Below are 22,611 nucleotides of genomic sequence, written 5' to 3' on the forward strand. Positions count from 1 at the left end.
TGTTGGGCCATGTAGCAGTGTCCGATGTAGTAGAGCTGAGTGTGCAACAGGGTTCAACTTTTTGATCAAAGCGCTGTGGACAGAACCGTGATGCGTTCCAAGAAAACTAAATCAGCTGCAATTGCAGGTATTCTGTGTTTCTTTTTCACACATGGTTCACCTTGTTTTTACAGCCAAGTCTCTATGGTTAAAACAAAGAAATTGAGATAGAGGGATAAGAAGAGTTGTTGACTGAGATTTGGACCTGAGGTCATTGGAAAATTGTGAAAATGTCATTATGCTGGATTTCCAGACGACTTATTTATGTATCTGGTGACCCTAGGGCATGTGGCATTGGCAAAGGTACTGGAAGAGGTCAAAATAGGCTGCAATAGACTCCCCAGGTGAAAACCGGAATGGAAAATAAAAACATTACAAATAGAGAAACAAAAAATTAAAAATTCGTCCCCCCATGAAAGGGTTTTCTGGCTTTTTGATGCCTTATCCTTAAGATGGGCCTTTAAAAAAATGGGGGTCTGTTATTGGTCCACTGTCGCCCAGTTGTTTTTTGGGCGAGCGGCTCCAAGGGTTGCTTACATTCTAGCTAATACACTGCTCTGTATTCTGAGTAATTGTCATTGTCGGGACTACAGAAATGGCCCATTCACAACAGATCTGATATGTTGGGGTTTTGACAGTTGGATTTTTGCTGATCTAAAATCGTTGGCCTTTCTGTATTATAGAACATCAACTTTGGAAAACATTGACCATTAACCATTTGTTTTCCAAGTTCCTTATACGCGGTATGGACTAGTAAATGCGGCCCTGATAAAGCACAACTTGCCCCACAAGTGAATGAGATGAAAAGTTATGTTTATGAAAATAACGGACATATCAAATAAAATCAGGAAGAGATTAAGGAGGAAGATTCCTGAATAGGGTTGAGCGATCGTGTTTGGAAAAGATCGGGTTCCGATCAGCAATCGAGAAAATTTCATGATCGCGATCAGAATTCCAAACACGATCTTTTTAAGTGGGATCGAGATCGGTGATTATTTCCCACAATGCTTTGCTACTGGCCAAGCATTGTGGGAAAAGCTAACAATGTTAGCCTTCACCCTGAGTATACGCTCTGCTCATTCTGAGCGGAGTGTATACTCAGTGTGAAGGCTCCGCTGCAGTTCCATAGGAATGAATGGAAGCAGCTGGCACACAGCCTTAATCAACCGCGCCGGCTGCATCGATTCATTCTAATGGGAGACTAGCTAACATCTCTAGTAGCTACTTACCTGCAGAGATGGCTGGTCCAGTGCCCGGTGTTCTCGTTCTTCTTCGCCCCGCCTCCCAGATTAGTGTTAAAGAGCTAGGAAGAAGGCAGGGCTTGTGACAGGAGAATGTGGGTGGGTACAGAGCAGGGAGATGTGATGTCTCCCCTCCCAGTACCCGCCCCCACTCTCCTAACCCGCCCACGCTCTCCTAACCTGGGAGGCAGGGGGCAGCGAGGCGAAGAAGAATGTGAACACCGGGCACCGGACCAGCCATCTCTGCAGGTAAGTGGATACCAGGGGGGACTAAGTAGCCAGAGGATTAAAAAAAAATCCTCTGGCTACTTAGTGATTAAAAAGAATCACTACACAGCATGGATTCTAACAATTAAACCGTTCAATTGTTAGATTCCATGCTGTATAGTGAATAGAATTGTTTTTGAAATCCGATCTCCGATTAGTAAAAAAAATCCCATTGACTTGCATTGGGATCGGAATTGGGATCGAGATCGGGTTCGAATGAAAAATGATCGGAAATCGGATTTCAAAATTCTGAAAATCCTGAAAAGTCAAGATCGGCTCAACCCTATTCCTGAACGTTAATAGTTAGATTTTATTACACTTGACTTGTTTATTTCCTTATTCTTTGTCACCATCATTCCCTCAGGAATAAGCCGCTAAACCTCAACCGATTCCTCACCTGATGGGACTCAGGGGACAGGAGAGACAAAGACACCATCTCCGTAAAGGAAATAGCACAGGATATATACTGTATATACAAGAAGTGACAGTATAGATTATGTTCTGTGACTAAATGAACACGTTATTATGTTGCATTATCTTACAGAATCTGAACAAATTGCTAAAAAGATTTCTCTGTTCTCACCTCCAGAATGAGACTAAGTCCAAGAAAGCAAGAACATGGCGGGACCTGGTGTAAGTCCAGCAGTCTGATCTTTACTGTCTCGTACAGAACTTGTATTCCATCATTTACTACTATGTCTGATCCTGGAGAATGAAGAGATGGAGGAGGAAATAAATAACCTTATAGTGTCGGTCACCCCTCACTCCACCGGATATTGAGACATTGATTCTTCTTTTATTTCTGTGACAGTGACCGTCCTCTTTCTTCTCTATTTCTTATTATCTTTCCTGCACAATACAGTTAAGATAGCTTAAAGGAACAATACATTCAAAAAATGCTTGAAAAAAATAAACTATTCTAAATATCCAAATAACTCTTCTCAATGTGCCCCATGAGCTCACCCATGTCCCCGAACCTTCTCCTCACAGTCATGTGACAGGTTCTAATATAAGTGGCTTCTATAGGAGCCTCCCTGCGGTGCCTCGTCCGTAGTAGGACAACGCGGTCATTAAATGGATTGGGCAGTTCTTTTTTGTATTGATGAACCATCCTCAGAAAAGGTCACTAATAAGATATCAGTGGGGTCCAACACCTGGTAGGTCCACTGATCGGCTGTTTAAAGGGGCGGTGAGGCTTTCACACATGTTTTAATCTCTTCTATGTGTACATTTCATGTCTTCCATACAATATAATTACAGCCTCATCACATTCACTTCTTCCACTATGAATCAGACAGCGCGCCATGTAAACAGTCAGAGCACAAGCACCGCAACACCTTCAAACAAATGATCAGCAGGTGCCGGATCCCACCGACCTGAGGATAGGTCATCAATAAAAAAAAAAAAAAAAAAAAAGTGGGAAAACTGCTTGAAGTTCCTTAGACAAGTCCAGCTTTTTTGTTGTCTTTTAGTATTCATTCCAAGGTTTAGTGTTCCATCAATGGTAATAAAGCCTTGTAGGAAACACAAACTATTCTAGTTCCTGTAATTTATTATATCAAATGTATCATTTTGACATTACTGTTTGCAGGTTAACAATCTGACTGATATCATCGAGTTTTTCCTCTTGGGTTTCCAAGGCAGCCCACCACTAAGACTGTTCCTATTTTCTCTGCTTTTTCAAGTATTTTGGGTCACCATATGTGGGAACCTCCTCATCATCTCACTGGTGTCTATCAACAGGAACCTCCACACCCCAATGTACTTCTTCATCTCACAACTCTCCATCAGTGACATTGTGTTGACCTCAGATATTGCCCCCAATTTGTTCTACATTCTGCTGAATAATGGGGGGACCATTACTTATATCGGCTGTATGACTCAGTTTTATTTCTTCTGTGTCTCAGAAATCTTTGAGTGTCTTCTCCTGACAGTGATGTCCTATGACAGATATGTGGCCATCTGTAATCCCCTCCGTTACTCCTCTATCATGACCAGTTCCCATTGTGTGAGGTTCGCTGCCAGTTCTTGGTTGCTCAGTTTTTTCACTGCATTTCTTGACACTTTTACAATATCAAGGCTAAAGTTCTGTGGGTCGAATATTATTGACCATTTGCTTTGTGATCCTGTTCCCTTACAGAAAATATCCTGTTCGGACACATTTCCCATGACCCTACAAATGTATCTACTCAGCATTCCCTTTGTGGTTATTCCCAGTATAATAATTGTAATTTCTTACATCAGCATTGCTCGTTCCATCTTACAGATCCCATCTAATATCAGTAGACAGAAAGCCTTCTCCACCTGTAGCTCCCACCTCACTGTGGTCATCATATTCTATGGGACTCTGTTTAGTGTTTATGTTCTTCCAACAAGTGGCCAAACACTGAATGTCAATAAGATCATATCCCTGCTATATACTGTGTTTACCCCATTGGTCAATCCCATTATATACAGTTATAGAAATAAAGACATTAAGAAAGCCGTCCAGGACACAATTCACAGATATCTGTCCTAATATGTTGTACTTGCAATTAACATGCTAGACAAAAAAAAGTTAAGCCCGGGGGGAAGAGCCAAATTGGTGATCCTGATGGACTTCTGAGCTTGCAGCTCCATCAGACACTAAGCCAAGTCCTGCCTTCTTTCTATTTCTAGACGTATAGGCAAAACTGGCAGAAGTTGGGATCCTTTGGGCATGTGTGGTGGCTGAAATAGCTAGGCCGATGTCCGCAAATTCTTCAGGAAGAAGGCATTGCAGTCATTTGTTTTGGCGCACAAAATGTCATGGACAGACCTGACTCTATCTCTAACACAATCACAAAATCTTTTCTGCTCAAGACTAGAGCTGGGCGAACAGTGTTCTATCGAACACATGTTCGATCGGATATCAGGGTGTTCGCCATGTTCGAATCGAATCGAACACCGCATGGTAAAGTGCGCCAAAACTCGATTCCCCTCCCACCTTCCCTGGTGCCTTTTTTGCACCAATAACAGCGCAGGGGAGGTGGGACAGGAACTACGACAACGGGGGCATTGATGTAGCATCTGCTACATCAGAGCCGAGTGTGCGTTTGAACCCTTGTGCACACTCTGCTTCATCACACCAATAGAATGCATTGGCCAGCGCTGATTGGCCAGAGTACAGAATTCGGCCAATCAGCGCTGGCCAATGCATTCCTATGGGAAAAAGTTAGCTTGCGACAATCGCAAGCTGACAGGGATTTCCATGTAATAAAGTGATTTATATGCCCCCAGACATGCTTCCCCTGCTGTCCCAGTTTCATTCCAGGGTGTTGGCATCATTTCCTGGGGTGTCATAGTGGACTTGGTGACCCTCCAGAGACGGATTTGGGATTCCCCCTTAATGAGTATATGTTCCCCATAGACTATAATGGGGTTCGAAACCCGTTCGAACAGTCGAACAGTAAGCAACTGTTCGAATCGGATTTCGAACCTCGAACATTTTGGTGTTCGCTCATCTCTAGTCATAAATGCTTTTTATAGCCAGCCAAGAGTCTCTCAATTCTTGTTTGAGGAATTTTCATCCATTCTTCCCTGGAAAAGTCTTTTGATTCTGTGAGATTCCTGGCTCGTCTTGCGTGCTCTGCTCTTTTGATGTCTAGCCCCATATTTTCAATGATGTCTAGATTAGGGGACTGTGAAGGTCATGGTAAAATCTGCAACTTGCTTCTTTTCAATTTCAGCTTTTTTTAAAAGATAATAAGGCCGTGATTTCAAGAATTTGTGGTGAAGCGTAATCCCTGTTGTCTGTAACGCCTGTCTGGAGTTTTGGTCTTGGTCCTACTAGTGTATCTTTTCACACCTAAGGGTGTTAGGAGTTTTGCTGCTGGTAGCCACCATGAGAGGAATCCTCTGACTTGATTGGTTCCAACGCTTCTAACAGAGTTCTGGCTATTCTCACAGCTGATCAAGGTGAAAGCCACTCCTTTAACCACCTTACATCATTACTTTGTTTGAATGTTATCATGCCATGCCGGTGTTGTTTTCTTCTTTTTAAATCCACAAACATGGCAGAAAATTCCTGGTCGCCAGAGTCTGAAACAAGGCAAAACCAAAACTGAGTATATTAGATTCTAACATGGCCAGTCCACTACTCCACCAGCACATAAGTTACCACCAGAAGCTTAGAGAGAGAGTCCTGCAGATGGCTGAAGAGACAGAGTGGTCTGGGGTGAGGCCGGCCATACACATTAGATTATAAATGGGTGAAGTGACTTTTTTTGTATCACAAATGATTATTAAAGGTGATGTGTCTGGGGAAAGAGAACGTTCCTTGTTCTTTGTATGAACGATTGACAATTGTTCTTTCCTGACAAGTGACAGCCGTGTAATATCTAATGCGTGTGGCCGACTATAGGGAACCGGAGGGACAGAAGATCTGAAGGAAATGGGGTGAAGATCCAGATCAGTCTGTAGTTGTCAGAGGGGTCTGTAGAGGACACAGAGGGGTCAGTGCAGGGTCTATGGGGAGATTTACATTGTTGTCTTTTACTTTCTTTCATTTCTTTTTCTTGTAGTAAAACTTCACTTTTTAAATAAACAAAAATTTTGATTCTAGAAAATGATCAGAAGTTTTATTAGAAATACAGAACATCCTGATGTAATGGAGGAAACTTTCTTATACAAGTCATAAGCATTTAGCTAAGTTTTACTTTTAACAAAGGAAACTTCTTGTGATCCCCGGAAAATTCTCAGAAGTTTTACTTATTTCTAAGTTATTTCACATGAGACATCTGTTGTAATAGCAACAAACTTTCTGTACAGATGATTTCTATGAATAATGATGTAGTTAATAAAGTTTTACTTTTTCCTGAAGAAACTTCTTGAGATCTCCGGACAATTCTCAGAAGTTTTCCTTCTCTGTAAGTTGTAACACAGGAGACCTGAGGTCATGGCAAGAACATCCCATCGTCTTATTTCCCACAATCCTCTGCCTTCACTGTGTGCTTCTATATATACAGGTAGTAAGAGAAATCCAGAGACATAGACTGGCTGGAGATGGAGAGACCTGATGTAAGTTATTATTATTATTATTATTATTATTATTATTATTATTATTATTATTATTATTATTATTATTATTATTATTAATAATAATTTTATCATTATTTTATTATTTTCCTCTCCATCAGAAATATTTTTCTTTTTTTTTTTTTTTTTATGTACAGTCCTATGAAAAAGTTTGGGCACCCCTATTAATCTTAATCATTTTTTGTTCTAAATATTTTGGTGTTTGCAACAGCCATTTCAGTTTGATATATCTAATAACTGATGGACACAGTAATATTTCAGGATTGAAATGAGGTTTATTGTACTAACAGAAAATGTGCAATATGCATTAAACCAAAATTTGACCGGTGCAAAAGTATGGGCACCCTTATCATTTTATTGATTTGAATTCCCCTAACTACTTTTTACTGACTTACTGAAGCACAACATTGGTTTTGTAACCTCAGTGAGCTTTGAACTTCATAGCCAGATGTATCCAATCATAAGAAAAGGTATTTAAGGTGGCCAATTGCAAGTTGATCTCCTATTTGAATCTCCTCTGAAGAGTGGCATCATGGGCTACTCAAAACAACTCTCAAATGATCTGAAAACAAAGATTGTTCAACATAGTTGTTCAGGGGAAGGATACAAAAAGTTGTCTCAGAGATTTAACCTGTCAGTTTCCACTGTGAGGAACATAGTAAGGAAATGGAAGACCACAGGGACAGTTCTTGTTAAGCCCAGAAGTGGCAGGCCAAGAAAAATATCAGAAAGGCAGAGAAGAAGAATGGTGAGAACAGTCAAGGACAATCCACAGACCACCTCCAAAGAGCTGCAGCATCATCTTGCTGCAGATGGTGTCACTGTGCATCGGTCAACTATACAGCGCACTTTGCACAAATAGAAGCTGTATGGGAGAGTGATGAGAAAGAAGCCGTTTCTGCACGTACGCCACAAACAGAGTTGCCTGAGGGATGAAAAAGCACATTTGGACAAGGCAGCTTCATTTTGGAAACAAAAATTGAGTTGTTTGGTTATAAAAAAAAAAGGCGTTATGCATGGCGTCCAAAAAGAAACAGCATTCCAAGAAAAACACATGCTACCCACTGTAAAATTTGGTGGAGGTTCCATCATGCTTTGGGGCTGTGTGGCCAATGCCGGCATCGGGAATCTTGTTAAAGTTGAGAGTCGCATGGATTCCACTCAGTATCAGCAGATTCTTGAGAATAATGTTCAAGAATCAGTGACGAAGTTGAAGTTACGCCGGGGATGGATATTTCAGCAAGACAATGATCCAAAACACCGCTCCAAATCCTCAGGCATTCATGCAGAGGAACAATTACAATGTTCTGGAATGGCCATCCCAGTCCCCAGACCTGAATATCATTGAACATCTGTGGGATGATTGGAAGCGGGCTGTCCATGCTCGGCGACCATCTAACTTAACTGAACTTGAATTGTTTGTCCAAAATACCTTTATCCAGGATCCAGGAACTGATTAAAAGCTACAGGAAGCGACTAGAGGCTGTTATCTTTGCAAAAGGAGGATCTACTAAATATTAATGTCACTTTTCTGTTGAGGTGCCCATACTTTTGCACCGGTCAAATTTTGGTTTAATGCATATTGCACATTTTCTGTTAGTACAATAAACCTCATTTCAATCCTGAAATATTACTGTGTCCATCAGTTATTAGATATATCAAACTGAAATGGCTGTTATAAACACCAAAATATTTAGAACTAAAAATGATTAAGATTAATAGGGGTGCCCAAACTTTTTCATAGGACTGTAGTTGACGCAGTTTTGTGTCGCTGGGGCTGGAGACTGTGATGTGGATCTGTTAATGGCACTTCTATGTTTTCTTCTCTTTTTATTACATTTTTTTTACTTAATTTTTTAACACCATGGTGTTTTTAGAAAAGTTGCTCAGCTTGTGATACACGGGGACATGTCCAGCCAAGAGGACAGGTGAGGGAGAACACCTCTGTATCATGAATATGTCTAGGGATAATTTAGGCTTACACTTATCACATAATACCAGTATACGAGGGCTAAATAATACATGACTTGTTTGTTGAATTTCCAGACCCATTAGTGCCCCCCATAGTAAAGGTGACCCCAATGTTCTTTGTGTAGTACCAGTGCTCTGTCCCTTCTTAAAATAATTATTTATTTATATAGTTGTATAGATTGTGAGAAGGTGACAGGCAGAGTGCTGGAGTCTCGCTATATCTCCTCCAGGTTTTTAACTTATGTGTGGTCCAAGACCATTCTGGAATCAACCTCAGCCCCAGGTGAGAGTCATTACAGGGCCAGAACATGCTGCAGAGCCTGCACTTCAGGGCAGATTCAGGCAGTGAGGAGGCGTCTGGGTCTGTCCTGTAACCCTGAATATATTGTGCTTGTTTTGTTTGTGTGGCTGGTAGTAAGCTATATGTATAGTTAGGTTATACTTCTTTTTAGTTAGTTGCTCAGACGGGCAGGTTTTTATTATTTGGTTTTTGCTCATTTTGTGCCTGAAGTCAAGGTTTATTTATTTTCCTTTATTTTTCTAAATGAACTGGTTTGCTGCACATTTATCTGTGTGAGATCAATAACATTGCAGTTTCATAGATTAGACTTTGATGGGTGCAGTGATACTAAATATATTCATGTTTCTTTGTGTCTGTGTTACAGTGTATTGTAATATTATTATTGTCACAGGAAACATGTAAGTCATGAGGGCAGACCTTGAAAGTCTTTGAAATCAGGACAACCGAGCCCATAGAAATTAATGGTTTAGACCCTGCGGTCTTGGTTGACTGCGGCTTCAATGTGGTCCAGATATGGAACATGCTAAACACCCTACAGCCTGACTTTCCATTCCTCACTAAGGGGTTCAGACCTCTGACATGTATTGAAGGGGTTTAATCCATTTACTAAAAGAGTGAATTGTTGGTCAGCCTGTACATTGTCTGTCTGTGCCTGGAAGGAAAGCAGAAGACGGGAGCAGGAAATCTCCAGATGTGAATACAAGCCTCTCTCTGTGATATATGGTTCCATCAGAGGGATTTTTCTGTTTTTGTTATTTGGATTGTGAACATGGACTGAAGCACTTTAGTGAAGAGGAGATCCACAGTGTATAGCGGCAGATTATTCAGAAGAATGGGGAGGATTGTCCTACTGGCAGAAGACGACCACTTACAGGGGGTGAGGAGTTTTCCTTGTGCCTGTTGGCCACTACTTTATAAGATCTCCGGAAACTTTGTCCTATATTATATTAATTGGTTTATGTTCCTATCTGAGGACAATGCTCATAACTTGGTCTCCACCTACAGAGTATGGTTGTCTGTAAATTGTAGGAATTACACGGATTATATTACTAACTCAGTGCTGTGAACATTCATATCCTATTATTACAGTGTGGCCGTTCTCATACACTGTTAGGACTGTGCAGCAGGTGCGGCCATGGTATCAGGGTCGCAGCCTCTTCCGCTTTGGCTGTTCAGTCCAGCATGCATGGGGATAACCCCCTTGCAGCAGATAGGTGTGGTCGGTCTGCTGACTGACACTGGTGTCACCCTATCAGCATCTGGCTTTAGCACCTGGGCTGGCTGGTCGGTCCCGCCTTTCCTCCATTTAAGGAGGCAGATTTGGGCCATTGGGTGCTCTATCCTCAAATTCCATATGGTGCATGTCTGTGAAAGACATTAGCTGGCAGCAAGCTGCCTAGTTAGGCAGGTAGGGGGTATTCCCCTTTATGGGATAAAATTGTGGGTACCCCTTTCCCTAGTCAGATTTGTGGGAATCTCCTACCTAGCTAGTGTGCTACCTGTGGTACTACAACTGCATGTGGCTGTGATGTGGGTGCGGCGCAGTAAGCTACTGGGAGCACACTGTCCTAGTTTGTTTTTTGTTAGTCTTGCAGTGCAATAACTTCAAGACTTTAAAATTCATTTAAGCTGCTGCTCTGTACTGCAGTGACAGCTGGCCTGTGAAGTAACCGGGAGCACTCAGTTTGATGGTGTAGCCCGGCAGTGAAGTTATCTGTCGGGCCTTGTTCACACCAGTGTGCCCAGCGGTTCAGATTCCAGTGGGCTCCGCAGGATATTATTATTTAGTTTTTTTAATATATCCTGCCAGTCATAGCATATACACTCAATGAGCGGGTCACTACTCCATCATCGTAGTATCTCATGGCAGTCACATTTCCTTTTTTGTTCTTCATTTTTTGCAGACCAATCGGACTTTCGTCACAAGTTTTTTCCTCTTAGGATTTCAGGGCAGTCAACTATTAAGAAATCTTCTCTTCCTTCTGTTCTTCATTGTTTATCAAATAACACTATGCGGGAACCTCCTGATAATATTATTGGTGTCCACCAGTAAGAACCTCCACACCCCAATGTACTTCTTCATCTCACAACTCTCCATCGGTGACATCATGTTGACCACAAATATTGTCCCCAACTTGCTCCGCATTCTACTATATAATGGGGCGGCCATGACTTTTGTTGTTTGTTTCACACAGTTTTATTTTTTCTGTACTTTAGAAGGTTTAGAATGTCTTCTCCTCTCAGTGATGTCCTACGACAGATATGTGGCCATCTGTAATCCTCTCCGTTACTCCTCCATCATGACAAATCACATTTGTATTAAATTGGTCTCTATGTGCTGGTTATTGGGTTTTTTCTTTGCATTTGTTGTCACATTAACACCATCAAAGTTAGATTTTTGTGGGCCAAATGTCATTGACCATTTATTCTGTGATGCTCTTCCCTTACTAGAACTTGCCTGCTCCGACACGTTTATTATTCACTTGGAGTTGGATATTATTGGTGCTCCAATTATAATAATCCCAACCATCATCATTGTAGTGTCTTATACTTATATTGTTCGGGCAGTCTTAAGGATCCCATCCACTACCGGTAGACAGAAAGCCTTCTCCACCTGTAGCTCTCACCTCATTGTGGTCTCCATATTCTACTGGACCATGTTCAATGTTTATGTTCTGCCGACAGGAGGAAAATCTTTGCTCATCAGTAAGATCCTCTCCCTGCTATATACTGTGTTTACCCCAATGATGAACCCCATTATATACAGTCTGAGGAATCAAGATATTAAGAAAGCCGTACAGGAAAAACTTCATAGACACTGAGTTACATTAATATCTGATTTTTGGAGACTAACATGATGCTTAGGGGGCTGACATAGCAGTTGGTGGAAGTCTTCTGAGGCCCACTCTACTTTGGGTCCTCAAGTCTAAATTTTTTTAGCCAACAAGACTCAGTGACCACAGACAAGACATATGTCCAGACACAGGAAATACAATACAATAAACTCTTCATGTTCACCTGGATATGCAACAAAACGGCCAATGTTCCATTTCCTGGGCAACAACTTAATAAAGAGCTGATTTTTTTCAATTTATATCAGTTTACTCAATGATTTGTGTTATGTTATGGGGCATAAGGGGCATTATTGTATATTGTATAACAGTCACTCATGGTAATTGACTGAAGTACCAAAGTCAGCGCTCTCTGCTGGCTGGTGTCTTCCCAACAGACCTTGGCTACCGCTGTTTGTGCTCTTATCTCTTAAAGAATTAGTGTTCTCATCTGCAAACTTCCTCCTGCCAATCCCTGTCTGTCTGTGTCTATTTATATGGGTATTCCAGTTAGAACAAGTTACCCCCTGGTCCTACATTTGTACACAGACTGCCAGAGATACCAGAGTAAGTATTCAGCTATCCCCAATATTCCCCATCCAAATGAGTCAGAATACACTGTACAAAATGGCATTCCTATCAGAACACAGCGGTTTTCAAGATCAGTGGGGAAGTGAGGATAGAACGCCAGCTGATCAGCAAGTTATCCTATTCCTTTTTTGATCATTTGTTGATAAACCAAAAAATGTGTGTGCATAACCAGTAGTACAACAATAAATTATCTGAAAGTCTGATTTGTCCTGAAAAAAAAAAAAAAAAAAGTAACGTTCCTGATTCAAAAACCATAAATCAGGCAATTAATAACTTACGTGTCAAATGACTCTCTCTCTCTCTCTCTCTCTCTTTCTCTCTCAAGTATCAAGTGAAACACCCTTCTAAAAACTGCACATCCCAATGATATAAAATACTTAACACCAACCTCTAATCAGCTGCAACAGTAACACATTCGAATTAGCTGGGATACTGCATACTGCATACTCGACGTACCACATGTTGAGTAGAGTGTGTGAGCAGCAGAGACCCTTGATGGAGTATCATCTCCAAAACCCAAGGGTTCCTCAGAGTCAGCTCCCGCAGTTTCTGAACCATGAGTGGCCATGGATGGCAGACTTATGCGAGATCTTGCGTGTCTTTGAGGAGTCCACCAAGAGGGTCAGCTGTGATGGTGCATTCGTGAGTGTAACAATCCCCCTTCTGTGTGTGATGCGAGAATCCCTCATCGCCATCAGGGATAACACATTGGACACTGAGGAGTCGGGGATAGGAGCAGAACCATCCCAGCAGGATAGTCAGTAATTGAAAGGAATAGAGATTAAAAGGATCACCGCGCTCAGCCGAGGTCAAGGATGGGTAATCTTTATGTCAGTTGAAGAAACACTACGCGTTTCAGGTACACGCCCTTTTTCAAGTGTATAAACAGTCTTGCGTCAACTGGATGCTGAAATCTCTGGTCCTTTCCATTATTGACTGACACCAAAGGGTGGCACGGATCCTGCAGTCTCAACACCTGGGGTAGAACCCCCTCACACACAATAAGTGGTTCACAGGCGTTTTATATGGTTGTATTCACATCCAGTAAAGGTGAGGAGATCTCTTATCCTTTATTTCTTTCTACCATATGGTACTTCACCATATGCAGCTCGGTGCTGTTCTTTGTTTTTATTTCCACTAGCAGGATAGTCAGGGCACACTTCTGTCCACTTCACAGTGTATATTGATGGAGGAAGAGGAGGAGGAGGATGGCGAAGTGCAGATCTCATTGTCACACAGGAGGCTAGTGGGAAAGTTCATTGTGTCCCATTGCTGCAGCGCGGTTGGGACAAAATGGAGGAGGAGGAGGAAGAGGAGGAAATGGAGAGTGACCATTCCGGTGGGGGCAGCGAAGTGACGCCAAGTAACACTCTGGCACACATGGCTGAATACATGTTGGAGTGCTTTTCAATTGACAAACGCATTGTCAAAATCCTGGAGAGCAACGACTACTGGATTTTTGCAATCCTCGACCCCCAGTATAAAAATAATATCTTGACTTTTATTCCGGTAGAGGGGAGGGCCAGTCGCATGAGTGATTGCCACAAGCAACTGGTGCAGAATATGATGGAGATGTTTCCATCAACTCTCGTTGGCGGCAGAGAGGAGAGTTCCTCCAATAGGCTAACAAGTTCCATCCGGTCCACACCTGGCAGGGGCACACTCTCCAAGGTCTGGGATACGTTAATGGCACCCCCTCACCAAAGTACCGCCACTGAGGGGCCTAGTGTCACCAGGAGGGATAAGTATAGGCGCATGTTGTGGGAGTACCTGGCCCACCACAGCCCTATCCTCTCCATCCCCCCTGTGCCCTATACTTATTGAGTCTCCAAGTTGGATTTGTGGCTGGAACTTGCGCTGTACGCATTGTAGGTCCTTTCCTGCCCTGCTGCCAGTGTGCTTTCCGAAAGGGTCTTCTGCGCCGCCGGTGGCATAATTACGGGTAAGCGCAACCGGCTGTCAGCTGACAGTGCTGACCGGCTGACGCTCATAAAAATGAACAGTCACTGGATAGACCCATCATTTACATGTCCACTGGTGTCAAGAACCCCGACATGAAGTTGCATGTGTGTGCTCACCCTCTACAATTCCTTCTCCTCCTCATACTCCTCCTCCATCAGTGCTGCACAATTCTGCTCCTACTAGGATCAATCCACCCTGATTCACCCCAACTCTGCTGGTCAGAGGCTCAACTCACTTCAAGGGCCAAAAACACTGATGTTTGAAGTCTCTACTCACTGCTGGTGCAAGGCTCCACTCACCCAAAAGACCAACAAATCTCTGCTGGTGCAAGGCTGAATGAAGTTAAAGGGCCTAAAACTATCTCTGCTGGGAGCTCAGCTTAAGGGCCTCTACCTTAATTCGGAAAGGCTCACCTTAAGGGACAGAAAAGTGAATTTTGGAATGTCTTACCACATCACACACACACATACACACAATGGGAGCTGCTTTTTATGCGCTCATTCTGAATGTGTTTTTACGACCAGAATGAGCGCAGCGTAACTCCGTGTGAAGGCTCCCTAAAAGGAACAATAAATTAGAACAATAAGTCTCCTTACTCGGATTCTTCCTCTTATTCTGCCTTTTGCACTTTTATTCTTTTCTATATTGGATAAAGTTTTACTTTTTATGGAAGAAACTTTTTTGATCTCTTCAACAAGAACTTCTCATCAGATATAGAGAATATTATAGATAATGGCAGAAAGTTTGTAGAAGGGAAAAGTTCCGGTGTGTAATACAAGTTCTTACTTAGTAAATTTGTTGCATCTCCTGACAATGATTAATTATCATTCATTTCTTTCTTTGTAAATTGATCACAGGAGACCTGAGGTAATGGCAAGAAGGTGACATGGTCTTATTTCCCACAATCCTCTGCCTTCCCTTTGTGTATAGCTGTATATATACAGGCCGGTCCTTTATGTGCCTGGTCACACACAGGCGTTACATTGGAGGTTCCTGCGCTTTATTATTTTCTATGTAATGATGAATAACTGAGGGAAACAAGTAAGAAATATTCTGGATGATGGAAAGATCTGACGTAAGTACAAAATCCTTCTCTAGAAATATTCTTATTATCTGATACATTATAGGCGATGTTCCAAGGATTGGAGGAGCGGGAAGTGTTAGATTTACTATGTTACAGGATAGGAGAGCAGGAGAGAAGAAAGGGAGACGTCTTGTAGAATGAACAGACCTAGACTGGATGTGGATTGGATCTAGAAGGAGCCGCCAGGTCTCAGACTGTAGTGAAGGGAACGGCTGCGATTCCCCCTCTTTATTATCATTATCATCTCTAGTAATGTGTACACGTCCCAGTAATATTCTTTATATAGTGAATCTCATTAACCAAGTTAATATACAAAATAGAATTCTCACTTTTTTCCTTCTTTCTTTCCTTTTTCCTCTCTTGTTACAATCTTAGGGTGCATTCACACTGAGTAAACGCTAGCTTATTTTGTAGAGTAAAATTACACTTGTAAATTTTGCTATCCCATTGACTTCAATGATATTTTTTTACAAGTGTAAAAATACGCCTGTAAAAAATACACCTGTAAAAATACGCCTGCAAAATGTCATTGAAGTCAATGGGATAGCAAAATTTACAAGTGTAATTTTACTCTACAAAATAAGCTAGCGTTTACTCAGTGTGAATGCACCCTTACATTGAAAGATACAACTGAAGAGAGACCTGAATATTCCTTGTACACCCCAGTAATGGTGACTTACCGATATCACTACGCCCCACATTGTGCACCAACCACCAGGAGACATCTATTACACCTGTTATTTATTTGGTCCTGTGCACTATATAATGATGTATCTAGATGTATCTGTGTATTGTGAGCGATGATGTGGCCAAGCTGGGACCTGACTCTACATATCCTGGGTATCTTCTGGTCGTCTTACTCCAAACATCTTTGTTTTATCCTTCAAGCAGATCTTTATTAGTTATATTAAGATTAGGAATAAACTGAATCCCACAATCTCACCGGACATTACTATACCATGTACTAATTGTCCTTTGTAGAATCCTGTAGGTCTCCCTCCATCTCCACTGTGTCCGATATAATTGAGGAAAACATCAAGAAGGAAATCCCAGCAGACATTACATTGGACTTGTTGAAGCTTCTAACATTGAGATGATTTTACTTATCGCTCCACAGTAAATAGTAATCTTGGACTTTGGTATTTTTTGTTACAACATTGACCGCACGAGATCAGTAACATTATAGTTTAATAGATCAGACTTTGATGGCCGCAATTATATAAATATATTCATGGACTGAACCTCCTTAGTGATGAGAGATCCTCAGTGGATTGCAGCAGATTATCCAGAAGAATGGGGAGGATTGTCCTGCTATGTATGTGACTGGTAGAAGGCGACCACTTACAGAGGGTGAGGAGTTCTCCTTGTGCCTGTTGGCCACTACTTTATAAGATCTCCGGAGACTTTGTCCTATATTATATTATTGGTTTATGTTCCTCTCCGAGGACAATGCTCATAACTTGGTCTCCACCTACAGAGTATGGTTGTCTGTAAATTGTAGGGATTACAGGGATTATATTACTAGCTCAGAGCTGTGAACCTTCATATCCTATTATTACAGTGTGGCCGTTCTCATATACAGTGAATGAGCGGTGCACTACTCCATCATCCTAGTATCTCATGGCAGTCACATTTGCTTTTTTATTCTTCATATTTTGCAGACCAATCGGACTGTCGTCACAAGTTTTTTCCTCGTTGGATTTCAGGGCAGTCAATTATTAAGAAATCTTCTCTTCCTTCTGTTCTTCATTGTTTATAATGTAACACTATGCGGGAACCTCCTGATAATATTATTGGTGTCCACCAGTAAGATCCTCCACACCCCAATGTACTTCTTCATCTCACAACTCTCCATCAGTGACATCTTATTGATCACATATATTGTCCCCAAACTGCTCCACATCCTACTGAATAATGGGGCGGCCATTACTTTTATTGGTTGTTTCATACAGTTTTATTTTATTAGTAGTTTTGAAGCTTTTGAAAGTTTTCTCCTTTCGGTGATGTCCTATGACAGATATGTGGCCATCTGTAATCCTCTCCGTTACTCCTCCATCATGAAAAATCACATTTCTGTTAAATTGGTCTCTATGTGCTGGTTGTTGGGTTTTTTCTTATCATTTATTGTTGCTTTTACACCATCAACTTTAGAATTTTGTGGACCAAATATCATTGACCATTTGTTCTGTGATCTTGTCCCCTTAGTAGAACTTTCCTGCTCCGACACCTTTATTGTTCACTTGGAGATGGATATCCTGGGAGCACCAGCTACAATAATCCCAACCACCATCATTGTATTATCTTATACGTATATAGTCCGGGCAGTCTTAAAGATCCCATCCAATTCTGGTAGACAGAAAGCCTTCTCCACCTGTAGCTCCCACCTCATTGTGGTCTCCATATTCTACTGGACCATATTCAGTGTTTATGTTCTGCCAACAGGAGGGAAATCAATGCTTCTCACTAAGATCCTCTCCCTGCTATATACTGTGTTTACTCCTCTGATGAACCCCATTATCTACAGTCTGAGGAACAAAGATATTAAGAAAGCCGTACAGGAAAGACTTCTTAGACACTGATGGACATTAACCCCTTGGTGTCACAGTCAGTTTTGGACTTTCTGACACAGCCCCATTTTTCAAATACGACTTGTGACACTTTATTGGTGATAACTAGAGATGAGCGTAGTAAAATGTAAAATGTCCGAGGTTTGATATTTGTTTCGAGTAGCCCCTTGTGGGGGGCTAACAATATCTTATGAAAAATTATGTATAGAGGTGGGGGCTGAGATTGTTCTATCTATCCATTTCCCTTTCCCAGAGATGAGCAGTTTGGAACTTGCCAGACTTGTTATGTAGACACTGTGCTCTGTGTATTGGGTGATGCTATCTTACAAAGAAAGGAGACAGATTGGCTGGGACCAGGGGCATTGTTAGGAAAAGATCAAAGATGAAAGACCCCTTTTTAGATAAAGGGAGAAGGGTAATTAACCTAATTGTCTCCAACGAGGATGTAAACACAGGATGTCTATTGTCTTTAGAATGCCTTGAGATATACATCTAGAGAGAGAGACTGTGGGGTGGTAGTTTCCTGTTGGAATGTAATAATTAGATGTAATTAGGCCTTAGCCAATAAGAAGATGCTAGGTTATGTTACTATGTCATTAGAATAACCCAACCTTTATAAATACTACCTCTCTGTAACAATAAATCAGAATGCATTTTGATACACCACCATCTGTGTCTTTGTGGTTCTCCAGGCTAAAGGATGGCTTTAGCCAATCCAGGCCTGTTATTTAATTTGAAACTACAACAACATAAGCTCTGGGTGTTATGTCAGTCCAGGTAGCTGCAACGGGACTAAGGAATAGCAGTAGGGAATCTCGCCCTGCACTACTCCCACTAGCTATCCCGGTCCCTGCCTCACGGGTGTGGGTCGGCTGTTCTCAGGCTAAGCCTGACCCCGACGGCTCCTCTCTCACTGAAACCGTAGGCCTAGATGGAAGTGGGAGAAGGAATGCCCTATAAGATCTCTAGGGACTGGAGACTAAAGGGGGTCACCCCTAACGAACAAGTGAAGCTGCTACTGACAGGGACTGACAAGGGTGTGCGCTGACTAACAACACAAGCAGCACACAGGAAAAATGTGGAAAAGGATTCCCCCAAACCAATATGGGAAGGAACCTTACACTAGGAAACAAACACAGGGAAACTGAGTAGAAATCAAAGGATAAGGCAATTCACTCACACAGTCAATAACACACAGAGGTAGGATTGGTGAACACAGAAGGAAAAACTCACACACCAACTAGTTCACCCAAACCTCCCAAAAACCAACCACGGAACTTCCTCTATCCCAGATCACCACCTACTCCTCCTGCTAAGGCCTAGCTCTGTAAAAGCGACACTCAGCACAGAACCATGGGAGGCATGGGTTTAAATACAGAGTAGAGACCACTCCTCCCAGGTGCAAATGGGAGGACAGACTAATCAACCAGGAGATAAAGCTGCCTACCATCAGTGCGCACGTGCAAGTCAGAAGGTGTGCACCAATACCCACGACAGGACAACCCCGCAGCGCCAGGATGCCACCCCAGACACCGCGCAGCCAAAAACTCCCCAGGTAAGAAAAATAGAAAGCAATGAACCTAAATACTCCTAACAGGATCCTCCCCTCAAGGAGAAGACTCCGGATTCTCTAGGAGCATCCTTCTTCGGGAACTCCTTGTGGAATTTCTCGATGAGTCTGGGGGCTGACATATCCGACTCCAGAACCCAAGAATTATCCTCAGGACCGTATCCCTTCCATGCCACCAGATACCGTAGCTTCCCCCGTACATATTTGCTATCCAGAACTCGGGCTATCTCATACTCCCCGGACTCAGAAACTGGTGGAACCTTAACTGGAGACGTTCCCTTCTTGGCCTTCTTTAACAAGGAGACATGGAACACCCGGTTTATCTTCCACCTTTTAGGTAGTTGCAGCTGCGCCGCCACTTCATTTACCATCTTGATGATCTTAAAAGGACCCACAAACCTGGGACCCAGCTTCTTGCTAGGAACCTTCAACCTGATATTCTTGGTGGACAACCAAACCATCTCACCAGGGAAGAACTGTAACTCTCCTCTTTTCCTATCCGCCTGGACCTTAGCCTGGTGCGACGCCCGCACCAGATTCTCTCGGATACGGGACCATACCCCTTGCAGCTTTTTAGAAAATAGCTCCTCCTCCGGAACTGGGGAAGAAATGGAAGAAAATACTCTGAAAACAGGATGTCTACCACCGGAGCAAAAAAAAGGTGTGGTACCTGTGGCGTTGGAATCATGGTTGTTTAGGGAAAATTCTGCCAGGGGGAGAAAGTCAGCCCAATTATTCTGGTTCTCTCGAACAAAACACCTCAAAAACTGTTCCACATCCTGATTCTTCCTCTCTGTTTGTCCGTTAGACTCCGGGTGAAACCCGGAGGAAAACGACAGTGTAACTCCCAACCTGCTGCAAAAAGCCCGCCAGAATTTAGCCACAAATTGCGGACCCCTGTCCGAAACGATCTCCTCAGGAAGACCATGCAACCTTACAATTTCTTTAATAAACGCCTCTGATAGTGTCTTGGCACATGGCAGCCTGGAAAACGGGATCAAATGGCACATTTTCGTGAAGCGGTCAATGACTACCCAAATGACCGTGAAACCCTTAGACACTGGAAGGCCCGTGATGAAATCCATAGACAGATGAGTCCAAGGTGCCTTAGGAGGTTCCAATGGATGTAGAAGACCGTGGGGACGGGTATGCGACGCCTTGGCTCTTGCACAGACCGAACAATTTTGAACAAACTGCAAGACATCCTTACTCCACCCTGGCCACCAAAAATTCCTAGACACCAATCTCATGGTCTCTGAAACCCCCGGGTGACCAGCAAGAACCGACTCGTGACACTCCCTCAGGAGACTTTGTCGGAGAGTAGTTGGGACAAACAGCTTGTTTCTAGGTATCTTGGAAGGTGCAGCGTGTTGCACTTCGATCAAGGCCTTCTCCAATTTCGTGCCCAATACTGCTACCACCACTCCATCCCCAAGAATAGTGGCAGGCGCCTCTCGTTCCTCCTCAGTTGACATATACCGGGATAAAGCATCAGCCCTAACATTCTTCGAACCCGGCACATAATTCACGGTAAAGTGGAACCGCGCAAAAAATAGAGCCCATCTGGCCTGCCGTGCATTTAATCTCTTCGCCGACCCAAGATAAATCAAATTCTTGTGATCGGTAAATACCTGGACTGGCCTTCTGGCCCTCTCCAGGAAATGACGCCAATGTTCGAACGCTAGTTTTATTGCCAGTAGTTCCCTATCTCCGATGTCATAATTCCATTCAGAGGCAGAGAATTTCTTAGAAAAGAAGGCACAGGGATGCGTACCCTCCTCGAACTCCTGAGAAAGTACTGCTCCCACCCCCACCGAGGAGGCATCCACCTCCACTCGGAAGGCCAACCTCTCATCCGGCTGTCTCAAAATGGGAGCGGACGAGAATCGCTTCTTCAATTCTTCAAACGCGGCTAGCGCCTCTGGCGACCACTTAGCACAGTCAGCCCCCTTCTTAGTCAAGTCCGAGATAGGTTTCACAACCTCAGAAAATCCCTCGATAAACTGGCGATAATAGTTGGAGAACCCCAAGAACCGTTGGACCGCCTTTAGGTTCTCGGGTCGCGGCCACTCCAAGACTGCCCTGACCTTCTCAGGGTCCATCTTGAACCCCTTGTCCGATAGGATATAGCCAAGGAAACATAATTTATTGACCGCGAACACACATTTCTCCAGCTTAGCACTTAATTGGTTAACCCTCAGGAGATCTAAAACCTCTCTCACTCTCTCCCAATGAGTCTCCAAATCCGGGGTGTAAATGAGTATATCGTCCAGATAGACCACAACCCCCCTCCCTATGACGGCACTTAGTACATCATTAATAAAATTCTGAAAAAACGCGGGTGCATTGGTTAGACCGAAAGGCATCACAAGACTCTCAAAGTGTCCTAGGGGTGTGTTAAACGCTGTTTTCCACTCATCCCCCTTCTTGATTCTCAGCAAGTTATACGCCCCACATAAATCTATTTTACTAAACCAGCGAGCTCCCGTAATCTGGCTGAATAGATCCGAGATCAACGGGATGGGATAGGGATTCCGCACCTTGATTTTGTTAATCTCCCTAAAATCCAAACAAGGGCGCAACCCTCCATCTTTCTTCTTTACAAAGAAAAACCCCACTGCTACTGGGGACTTAGATGGGCGAATATGCCCCACCTCTACACTCCCCTCAATATACTCTTTGAGCGCCTCCCTCTCCGGAATAGTGAGATTGTACAACCTTGTCTTGGGTAACACTGCATTTGGTATAAATTTAATCGAGCAATCATAGGTGCGATGTGGTGGTAATGTCTTGGCTGCCCTTTCCTCAAAGACCTCCCTGAACTCACATATTTCTTGAGGCAAATTGTCTATAGACAAAGACATAACGGATATGGGCAGACATCGACCATTACACCCCTGCCCCCAAGAAACTACTGACTCTGTCTCCCAGTTGATAATAGGGATATGCTGCTTCAGCCAGGGCCACCCCAACACAACTTGTGCTGGTAACTTAGACAACAAGAACAAGTCAATCTCTTCCCTGTGGCCACCCACAATAAACTCCAGACCCTCCACCTGTTTGGAGATGACAGCTTGCTGTAGAGGGGTCTTATCAATAGCCCACACCGGTATCTGAGACTTCAAGACCAAA

The 22,611-nt window shown here is 42.9% G+C and overlaps 2 protein-coding genes across 2 annotated transcripts; both read left to right on the plus strand.

Moving 5' to 3' along the window:
• The first annotated feature begins 2,165 nt into the window (after positions 1–2,165).
• Positions 2,166–4,065, plus strand: LOC142204285 (olfactory receptor 6P1-like). The gene is made up of 2 exons (XM_075275595.1): positions 2,166–2,180; positions 3,139–4,065. The coding sequence occupies exons 1-2, from the start codon at positions 2,166–2,168 to the stop codon at positions 4,063–4,065; spliced, it is 942 nt and encodes a 313-aa protein (XP_075131696.1).
• A 13,280-nt stretch (positions 4,066–17,345) lies between these two features.
• On the plus strand, positions 17,346–17,921 carry LOC142204286 (olfactory receptor 11H4-like). The gene has a single exon (XM_075275596.1). The coding sequence runs from the start codon at positions 17,346–17,348 to the stop codon at positions 17,919–17,921; it is 576 nt and encodes a 191-aa protein (XP_075131697.1).
• The last annotated feature ends 4,690 nt before the right edge of the window (positions 17,922–22,611 follow it).

This window comes from Leptodactylus fuscus, chromosome 5 (genome assembly GCF_031893055.1).
Source record: "Leptodactylus fuscus isolate aLepFus1 chromosome 5, aLepFus1.hap2, whole genome shotgun sequence".
Lineage (NCBI taxonomy): Eukaryota > Metazoa > Chordata > Amphibia > Anura > Leptodactylidae > Leptodactylus > Leptodactylus fuscus.

Coding starts and splice junctions, on each gene's coding strand:
- LOC142204286 (XM_075275596.1), top strand. CDS start 17,346: ATGTCCTATGACAGATATGTGGCCATCTGTAATCCTCTCCGTTACTCC.